This window comes from Prionailurus viverrinus, chromosome A3, assembly GCF_022837055.1.
Source record: "Prionailurus viverrinus isolate Anna chromosome A3, UM_Priviv_1.0, whole genome shotgun sequence".
Lineage (NCBI taxonomy): Eukaryota > Metazoa > Chordata > Mammalia > Carnivora > Felidae > Prionailurus > Prionailurus viverrinus.
Genome location: NC_062563.1, coordinates 22,367,274 through 22,378,016, shown reverse-complemented (window position 1 = coordinate 22,378,016; position 10,743 = coordinate 22,367,274). Strand labels below are relative to the sequence as shown.

Sequence of the window (10,743 nt, the reverse complement as noted above, 5' to 3'; positions counted from 1 at the left end):
AGTTACCCTTTCTGTGCCTCAGTGTTTTGTCTGTGAGATAAGGATATCGAGACCTCCCATTAGGCTGTGTGAGGAGCATATGAGATTCTATGCATGAAGCTTCCCGGCTACCACTCCACGTACTTGGTAAATGTTAGCTATTTTTGTAGTATCCCTTGTAATACCTCTTTGGGAAATGTAACTGTGTAAGACACGTAAAAAATTAGGCAGAAGATAAAAGGAAATTGAGATGCAGAACAGTATGGGGGAATTTTATTGTATCTGTGAAGGAAAAAGGTAGGTCAGAAATTAAATAGGAGTAACTGGATGCAGTTGTGTTTTGGCTGCAGGTGGCATGAGACACAGGTGGAATCCTCATCCTTGGGAATTCCTGTTTCGGAAAGAAAGATAAAGCTCAACTAGGGAGACCGAAGCAAGGGTGAGTTTGGGCAAGACACCCGGAACTAGGGTGACAGGTGCTCCAATGTCAGGCCTAGCTGTCTGGCTTCCAGAAGAGGGACTATGGGAGGAAGGGAAGGATCTCACGGGTTCCAACACAGCGAACATCAGTCTCAGCCCCAGCTCTGCTCACCTATTCCCACGGAGATCCTGGGCCAGTTACTTCCTCTTGAAGTAGCCACCTCTAATCCCCAGACAGGGTTAGATTAGGTTATTCCTTCCGGCACGTACATTCAACCACACCCCTTACATCTCTTACCACTTATCACAGATTAAATAATCCACTGTTCGGGGACTTGCTTAATTTCTGTCTGCCTCAGTGCGTCAGTGAATTCCACGGGAGCAAGGACCACTGTTGTCCTATTCACTGCTGTAACCCTCAGTCCAGGGCCTGGCACGTCGTAGTCAGGGGACGATATTCCAGAGAGAGGAGGACAGGTAATTCTGAATCTCGGTTTCCTCACAGGGCCATTAGGTGGACATAAAGTGTGGTGGGTGCACAGATGTGCCGTCTTCCAGATCATTCTACTCTAAGCTCTAAGAATTCATTCTTCTGTTATGTGTCCTCAGGCCCACCAGGAGATCCTAGGATTTGCAACCCTTAAGCTGGAGGGGGAACAATGTTTGGAGCAGCCTCCAGGCCCCTTCCTGCCCGCTCTGTGACCTTGAGCTCTGCAACTGTCTCTGGCTTTTAACCTGCAGGAACACAGCCTGTGTTCTTAGCACTTGGCCCTCCTTGGGGCCACTACACCCTATCCCACCAGGGCCTGGCGGGAGCCCTAAAGCAGGTGAATGATGACCTAATCCCAGCGTGGGCTGCTCGGGGGAGGCATTATTTTTAGAATTCTAGTCTTAGGATCCTTAGGGGTGATTGGAGCCCCTCCTCCCTTCACAAAGGAGGAGACAAGGAAGGCAACTTGCTGTGTGTGCCTCCCAGGCTGGCTCTCGCCCCTCCTGCAGCCTGCCCATCTGCCTGCCGCTCGTGTCTCCACAGGACTGTGGTTGGTGAGATCTCTGGGCTCTTGGTGTCTAATTAGGTTGGGAGGAAGGTGCGGGAGCACATGGAGAGCTCTGCTGGGAATGGATTTGCTTAAAAGGCTCATCCAGAGGTGACTGGCAGAGCCCTGCTGGGACATGTTTGTGCTCACAGTTAAAATCAGGCTCAAAAATACAGCAGTTTCTCCACAAACAGTCCTGTCATCCCTGGGGAGCTGTGTCTGTGAAGTGGAACTCCGTGTGAAGAAGGGAAGAAAACAGGTCTTGGGTCTGGCTTTCCAGTCCCTGACTTGGGGCCAGCTGCTGCCCCTCTTTCCTTCAGTTTCCCTCCTCTCTAAGCCGAGAGTACTCCCTGATCTTCCCTGATACCCAGGGGAACATGAGGGGCCATGAGAGGAGGGGTGACTGTCCTTCCCAACTTTCCTGGTCGTGAGTGCTGCCCACGCTAGTCTGCCCGAGGGTGTTGGGAGGGGCTGGCCTTTCCTTGGCCTTGTAGTTTTGGAAACTTGCCAATGGACCCAGGATGTGCCTGTCACATCGTCTGCATCAGAATCCCCTGGACATTTTTTAAAATTCAGGTGCCTGGTTCCTATCCCAGAACTACTGAGGAGGTAACATTTTTGTACACAGACGCTGAGCCTGGCCTCTTGCTTCTCACTGGAGATACAGCAGTAGATAAGATCTGGTCTCTATTATGCATTTGCTCCCCTTCCTCCAGTCCTTCATGTGTGTAGGAAGGAACCTTGTTCCTTGGCAGGAACCCATGTCTTTGGAGAGGAGGAGATTCTTTCCTTTTCCTGGCAACCCACGCGGAAGGAAGCCTGCAAGGTCCCTAACTACACACACACACGCGTGTGCATGCACACACATATTCCTACCTGTGCTTCTGCAGCAGGGCCACCAGGATGCTCTCCAACGCCATCTGCTTTTGACCTGCCCACACGCTGTCCACCTGACGGCCAAGCCGTACCTTTGCTCCTTGCTCCTGGTTTCTCTCTCTGTTAGATTAGAAAAAGAGCAGCAGTGGAGGGGACTATTTGGATAGGATGTGGAGAAGCCTGGGAAAGGCCAGGGCCAAGTAAGCAGAACAGGTATGTCCTTATACCTATTCCAATATCTGGTGTGGACTCTTTCACCCAATCGAACTAGATTCAGCAACACTTAGGAAGGTGCTCAATATAGTAGTGAAGAGCATAGGCTGCGAAATAGATTTACAAAATACCTCCCCACAGATTACTTGTTAATGATAAAGGAGAAATGTTAACTGGACAGAGGAGAAACGTGGCAGACATCATGTTAACCAGGCGATTAAAGTTACCATCACCAATAAGGGGATGAATTGACATCATGTGCCTCCTGATGTAATGCACCAAGAAGGAACAATATCACTGCTATGAATGCATAACCTGAATCTAATCATGAGGAAGCATCAGGCAAATCCAGTATGAGGAACGTAGGGACGTTCTATAAATAATAACTGAACTTTACTAATAAAAAATGTCAATGTCCCGAAAGACCAAAGAGCAGTTCCAGATTAAAAGAAACTAAAGAGACATGGCAATTAAATGCAATCCATGACCCTGGCTTGGATCCTGGATCAGGAAAATGAAAAATTGCCATAAAGGACATGTTGGGAAAACTGGTGAAAGGTGAATGTATACACTAAGTGATAATTACACTGTGATTATATCAGAGAATGTCCTGTTGTTAGCTGTTTGGAGACACCGTGCAGAGCTCCTTAAGGGTAAATGGTTGTGATGATCGCAGTTTACTCTCATATGGTTCAACAAAGTAATGACAAAGTGCACATGTGTTTGCGTGTGTATATAAGCAAATATGATAAAAATATTAGCAATTGCTGAAGATAGGGAAAGGGGATGTGGAATTCCATTGTATTATTGTTGCAGCTTTTCTGTATGCGCCAAACTTTTTCAAAATAAAAAATATACAGGCTGTGATGTCAGGCTCTTTGGATGCTAGCTGTCTGGTATGCGTCCTTTAGAAGCTATGAACTGCCCCGTAAGATGGGAGTAAACAGTACCTACTTTGTAGGGTTGTTACAGGCAAGAAACCAAGAGTAATGGCTCATATTACCAAGGGCTTCCTGTGAGCCCAGCACTGTCCTGAATGTATGGAAATGTCTGAGGGCACAGCCTCTGTGTCCAGCACAGAATCATGATCAGATGGTAACTATCATTGGTATCATTCCTGTTGGAGCCTAACATGGGGAGAAACACATCGTTGGTGTTCAACAATCATAGCATAATTAGAGGTAAGCTGGGGCTTCGCGTTAGGGCCTTTCTGCTGTGGCAAATCCAGAAATAATAGATGCTGTGCCAGGCAAGGGACCAAAAGTCCCTCCAAACTCTGATGCTTGGAAGACTGGGAAAAAACCCACTAGACCTGCTTACCCCTGCTGCCTGCTCATGATGTCCTGCAGTAGCTTGCGGGCAGACAGCTGACCCAGCACCTTCCGGTAGCTGTTGGTGAAGATGGCATCTGCATACCGAGGCATTCTATATGGAAGGAGTCAGACGTCAAAGGGCTGGGTGGCAGGGCCAGGTGAGGAAACGGGGGTGGGGTGAGGGGTACTCACCATGTCCCCGTAACGTCCTTCTGCCCTTTGCCCTACTCATCCCCGGAGAAGGTAGGACCCAGGGCTGGGAGGCTTCTCTGGAACTCAGGATCTGCCCCCCTCCCAAAGATAGGCAGTGGGGGCTGCCTGAGGAGATGGCTGGGGCCTGCTTAGGGCTCTGTTCTGCACGCCCTAAATCATCCCCCGCTGGGCTGCAGGGATGGTTCTGGGACATTGGGTATCTAGGCCCTGGCGGCGGGACTGCTCACCTGAGGGGCAGGGATGGCGGGGAGCAGTGGGAGCCACTGTCGAGGGTGAGGATCACCAGGAAGAACACCCAGAGCAGCATCCTTCACCCCTGCGGTGGCTCCTGGAAAACGACAGAAGGAGAAGGTCAACTGCAGCCATAGCCACAAGGATGCCTTTTATTGGCTGGGCCCAGTTCTGGGCTTGGCTGTATACAAGCCCTAGTCCTCGTCATTTGGAGGTGGTGAGGTACGAAAAAGAACCCAGACTCTGGAAGTCAAACAGACCTAGATTCAAGTCCTGCTTTTGCCAGTCACAAGCTTTGACCTCATTTTCTGCATCTATAAAATGGGCCTGATAAACTACCCTGCTGACCCTATAGGGTTGCATGGAAAATTAATGACATTGGTGAAAATGCCCCTTGCTGTAAGGCATCATATGTGGAATTCAGGCCTCAGCAAGGGTTGGGGGCTACACCTTCTCCTAGTCTCCTAAGTCACCCCGCCCACTGTGACACTTGACAACAGTGAGCAGGGCCAATAGCTCAGGCTCTGAGTCAGACAAATCTCAGTTCCTATCTGGGCTCCACCGTCACCAGCTGTGTGTCCCAGGACACGTGGCTTCTCCTTTCTGGGCCTCAGTTTCCCTATCCATGAAATGGGTCTATGACTATACTGACTGCATAGGGCCCTTGTGAGGATGAGATGAGATGAGAGTTGCTTGGTGCATAAGGAATTCTCCCAAACACTTTTGCTGCGACGACCTCAGATCAGACCCACTCGAGGGGGCAGGCTCTCGTCCTGTTTGGTTCTGTGTGAAGTCAGAGGGAAGGGAAAGCTCTACTTCTCGCTCCAGACATTTCGATTTCGCTGAAGGCTTTTAGCCTTGGAAGAGACCAGGGAGCCTGGGGAGCCAGTGTGGCAGAATCATCTAATAGATCATGTAATTACCCTTAATTGGGGCCTGCTGACACCGTGCTCTGCAATCAGGGAAAGAACAGGCAACGTGAGAAAGAGCCCGCCTGGGCTCAGGGAGGAGGCTCCACGGTCAACCCAGACCTGCCCAGTGTGGAAGCAGGGGCTCAGCTAGGAGACCTAGGAATTGGGTCTCCCCAACTCTCATGCCCCCCTCAGTAGAATATCCATTCCATGGGGCTACAGGCCCATGCAGGGACCCAGCCAGCCCAGAGAAGGGCAGGAACCCATCCTAGCCCAACTTCACCCCCTGTCTTCCGTGTTCTCTCCTGTCCTGTTGAAGAGTGATCTCCAGCAAGCAGGGCCGGCACTGACAGAATCCACCTTCCTTTTCTGGTCTCGCCCGCCCTCTTAGGGCAACCCCTCCCTTCTACCAGACACCAGGGTCTTGACTAAGCCAGGGAGCATCTGCAGAGCTGGGCTCAGAGCAACCTGTGACTCTGCATCTCCAGAGCAGAAGGGAGGAGCCCTCCAGGCCTCACTGTCTCCCCAACAATCCTCCAGTTCCTGCTCAAATGCTCTCTGCCAGCGAGTGGCAGAGAGCTCACTACCCCGGAGCCAGGACGTGCTATCTCCAGGCAGCTCTTCTTGTTAGGATTTTTTTCTCATTGTGTCAAGTGCAAAAAGACATGTTAAGCTTCTACTCTTCTGGGAAGGACTGGGGCTGGAGGAAAGATGAGAACATGGCATTTGCCTGCCCCTCCCTCTCCCCGGCTTTGACATCCACCCTCTGTGCCACCCACAGCTTCTGCACCCTCATCCACATGAGGTGGATCTGACTTAGGCCTTTGCTCTCCAGACCAAGGATCTCAGTCTTCTGTCCTCTTCGTCACACCATATCACATCTGGCCTCTTTGTCACACCATATCACATCTGGCCCCCCGTCTCCCGGCCCGGTTCCAGGCTGCCTCTCTAGCAATGGAGTTTCCTAAGCAGGGAGTTCTTTGGAGGTAAGGAGGGCCCCTTGTAACGAGCCCTCTTTTTTTCTGTCTCTTGGCTGGACTTCCTTGCCTTCTGTGCTGCTGATCTTTAAAAAAATTCTTTTAAATGTTTATTTATTTATTTTGGGAGAGAGAGAGATAGAGAGCGAGCAGGGGAGGGGCAGAGAGAGAGGGAGACAGAATCCTTAGCAGACTCCACACCAGCAGCGCAGAGCCCGACACGGGGTTCGAACCCCCCAACCGTGACATCATGACCTGAGATGAAACCAAGAGTCAGACGTTCAACTGACTGAGCCACCCAGGTGCCCGCTGCGGATATTTGAAAGACCTGGGCACGTCCAGGCCCCTAATCACTTCATTCCCCTGCTCAGAGGCCCTTGGTTTCTCTCCAGAGCAAAGCCCAACCCCCTGCTCTTGGGCTAAGCTCTCCCTTGGCTTCCCCACCTCCCGCCCCTTCTCGTGTGTTTCGCAGCCCCTGTGCTCCCCTGGCCTGCACAGCCCACCCTCACACTCGCCCTCTGGAGCAGGTATCAGGGTCTTCATCTTACAGCTGAGGAAACGAGCCCAGAGAGGAGAAGGACCTTTTCTCCATGGTCCTCCATCACATTGGTTTCTGACTGGACACTTCAGAATGGGCCTCAAAGTTCCCAGGCCAGCAGGCCCCCCCCCGCTCCGTGGAGGCTGCCTCCCAGATACAATACCCTATTCACAGCTCCCTATTCAGCTCCCCGTTCATGGGAGGTGCTGCAGGATTCATCACCTGCACATGGGAAGCCGTTCTGAAAAACAGAAAGCTTTTGCTCTTTGTCACTGGATCTCCAGGGAAATTAAAAAAAAAAGGGACACACACAGGAACACCTGCCTGCTTGGCGCCTTCCTATGTGCAGCCAAGGAAGTTGAAAATAACCTGATACGAGGGCAGACTTTGGAGGGCAAGTCACAGTAAATTCTGTAACCCCTAGCTTATTTGGAACGAGGTTGAGCAACTGTATAGTCTGGTCAACCAAGAGGCACATTTACTACAAACTGTGTGCCCCAGGGGTGAGTCAAGACACCATTGCAACCTCTAGGCTTGGGGTTGCAACCTCTGATCCTTGGGGTTGCAAAATTCCACTGGACAAATTTGGGAAACGACAAGAATTCTCTTGCTTACGGTCCGATGAGAATTAGATGTTGTATCACCACGGATAAAGTAGCTATTGACAGACGTATTCCACGCGAGCAATCTACAGAGACAGAATCCCACTGAATTAAGTGTAGTACAAATTCAACAGCATCCTCAACAACTCCTTGATAGCTCCAAAGGTATTTTAAGGTTTATCATCTATCCTCATGAGTATCAATTAGCTTTCTGCAGTGTTGACAAGTGAATTCTGCGGTTAGATCTAATTGAGGTCATCAGGATTCAGGATAAATGGACACTTGACCTACATTAGTTGGCACCTCTTGCCAGCCTCTATGCCAAGAATGCTATGAGAATTCTCCAGATGCACCTTTTGCTAATGACAGAGGTCAGGTCTCATGTGCCCAACCTAGCAAGGCCACTTTTGGACAACTAGGAAGAAAATCTTTTACCTTTCTTTTTTATTTTAAGTTTATTTATTTACTTTGAGAGAGAGAGAAAGTGCGAGCAGGGAAGGGGCAGAGAGAGAAAGGGAGAGAGAGAATCTCAAGCAGGTCCTGTACTGACAGCGCAGAGATCGATTTGGGGCTCAAACTCCATGGACCGTGAGATCATGACCTGAGCCAAAACCAAGAGTCAGATGCTTAACCAACAGAGCCACCCAGGCGCTTCTTGTTTACCTTTCTCAAACATTCTGCTTTGTAATTTAAGAACGCTGAGGCACTGACGTCCTGATTTAGTTTATAAACTGTTTCAGCAATAGCATTCCAAATTGAAAGAGATCTAAGTTTTTAATGAGGAAGCATCTTGAATTGTCACTCAAAAGAGAGACACCCCACCTCCTTCCTGAAAGAGTTTGAGGCGGCTTATGGTGAAAGACACAAATACTACGAGACCATCAAAACATGGATCAAGAAACAAGCGTGGGGGTAATGGAGTGCTCCAGGGGCAGATAATTGTGTCTGAACCCTCGAGTAAGGAGCGCAGCAGCAATTGAGCAAGAAAGCAAAATGTTATCAATTTCCAGGCAATTATGTTGAATGGGTTCAGAGCGATAGATGGGATGTATTGATTTGCACAGCCACTTGGCTCCTTTCCGATCCATGGCAGACCCCCATTGTTGATGGGAGAATCTAGCCAGCTTGTGTCTTGCCCCAGACACCTGCCTGCACACCGGAGAAGGAGTGCTGAGATCTCATCCGCCCCCTGACAAACCCCTGGAACACATCCGTCTGCCTGCCCCTTCTCCATGGTTGAGGTGCCATGTATCCAAAACAACCTCAACATGGAGCCAACCATCAAAAGCGTGTTCCAGAGCCCCTAACCAGGTACCTGAGTGTACTCACTAGTCCACAGGCGACGAGGATGATGGTGGGCCTCTTTGACTCGGTGTCTCTGAGTTGGTGAGAAGGTCAACCGTCTTGCCCCCATCCAGCCCAGCCCCCAGGACCACCCCCTCTCACCTCCGATATGGCAGGTGTCCCCTCTGCTATGAGGCGCTGCTCCAGCTGCCTGGACCTGGGGCTCAGCGTTTGTTCGGTGACTGCGTGACGCTTCCATCATTTATACCTTCATTTTCCTAAGCGTCGCCAGCGTCAGAGAATCAATTACCCACAAGTCAACCAAAGGACCGTTTTTAGCATCATACTGACAAACCCTAATAGGAGAAAGAGGTTTTCCCCTTGCAGATGAAGACCTGTATGGAACTTCCCCTTTACGGACAGAATGCAAAGTTATGATATTATTCCGAGGGGAATAGAGAATATAATACTGCTTCTCTAATAATTGGAGTAATCATAACAGTGAAACAACAAAGGTTCATTTACTCTCTGAGTTAAATGTGCGTTTTAAAAAGTTGATATAATTTTTTTTGTCCGTGTGCAACTTTATCTCACTTTCAGGTAGTCCACTTATTACAGATAAGTGTTTTTCTCTCCTTAGCGCAGCATCCAATTATCACGATTTCCCCCTATTCGATCTACATCTGCTGCAGTCATAGGCCACTGTAGGCAGCTAGCCCGGGGAGCACCTGTTCTCATGTGTCAAGGCAGCCAAACATGGAAGGAGATGGAAAACCTTGGGAGGGTTGTTGTGTTTCCTGATTTTGCTAGCCTGTAGCTAAAGAATCCTCGAGAATGGTCTAAAAGCGTGTGAGTCAGAAACACCAGTTTTCCACGAGGCTGTTGTGGAGGGGTGGAAAGAGCCATAAGCTTCAAGTCCAGAGCCCTGCCCAGCCCTCCTGTGTCTGTTAGTCATGACCTCTGTGACCCTCAACAAGTTACTTCTACCCTCCAGATCTCAGTTTCTAAACTTGGAAAAGCGAGGGCTGCCAGAGAATAGCAGCTTTCAAACTTAAAAAAAAAAAAAAAAAAGGTGGCATAGAACTTTCTTCGGAAATCTTCTATGGAAGTGCAGTATATAAAGCAGATTTAAAACAGGAAACTGCTCTGGTTGAAAAGGGGGGAGTGAAGACTCCCTTTGGCTGCACCTGGGGTACCTCCATGGGCAACAGAACCAGTAGCTTCTGAATGAACCTCTTAGCAAATGTTATGTTGTGATCCTCTGCTTAGCCTGCACCGAGCCATGTTCTTGGCACAGAGCACACAAGGGGTGTTTCCCATAGAAGCAGGGACTGAGTGGCTTGTCACCGTGCCGGCCTGGACACAAAGTGGTCAGGTCAGGCCAGGTCCCTAGGGACTGAGAGTGGGCAGATGGAGCGTTTGGGAGCCCCCCGGGCAATAGGTTCTCATACAGTCAGGAGGTGTGAGGTTATCTCAGGGAATGCAAGGTGGGGACCACCTACAGCTCGAGTACCCACAATGGACACCAGGCCAGAGTACAGATGTAGGACACATGGAATTGCCTGGAGAAGCCATGGGGATCAGAATGCAACCTTAGTTGAAGTTCTGTTGCTAAGGGCTTCATGCCTCTTCTCAAGTTTTCTCATCTGTAAGAGGAGAGTGATAGGGCTCGACTCATGAGGCTGCTGGGTGAGGATTAAGGCACAGGCCTGGTATGGAGTAAGTCTCAAAAATTAGCTCTCACAGGGGCACCTGGGTGGCTGAATCGGTTAAGTGGCTGTCTTTGGCTCAGGTCATGATCTCTTGGTCCGTGAGTTCGAGCCCCGCGTCGGGCTTTGTGCTGATAGCTCAGAGCCTGGAGCCTGCTTCTGTTTCTGTGTCTCCCTCTCTCTCTGCCCCTCCCCCATTTGTGCTCTGTCTCTCTCTGCCTTTCAAAAATGAATAAATGTTAACAAAAAATTAAAAAAAAATAGCTCTCACTTACCGTTGCTACTATTGTAATAAGCGGGAGAGAACAGAGGCACAGAGAGGTTACCCACTCATCCACAGGCACACACCTGGGCAGCGGTAGAGCCAGGACTCAAACAAAGGTTTCCGACTCCCGAATCCAGTGCCCCACACCAGGCTAATGTTCTCCTAAGGCCCTTCC

The 10,743-nt window shown here is 49.9% G+C and overlaps 1 protein-coding gene across 1 annotated transcript; it reads right to left on the bottom strand.

Annotated features, from left to right (window-relative positions):
• Positions 1 to 306: 306 nt before the first annotated feature.
• On the bottom strand, positions 307 to 8,811 carry GHRH (growth hormone releasing hormone). Its single transcript, XM_047854575.1, has 5 exons — positions 8,757 to 8,811; positions 4,279 to 4,379; positions 3,846 to 3,950; positions 2,313 to 2,432; positions 307 to 370 (listed from the first exon to the last, which is right to left on the bottom strand). The coding sequence occupies exons 2-5, from the start codon at positions 4,356 to 4,358 to the stop codon at positions 355 to 357; spliced, it is 321 nt and encodes a 106-aa protein (XP_047710531.1). The 5' UTR covers positions 4,359 to 4,379; positions 8,757 to 8,811; the 3' UTR covers positions 307 to 354.
• Between the last annotated feature and the right edge of the window lie 1,932 nt (positions 8,812 to 10,743).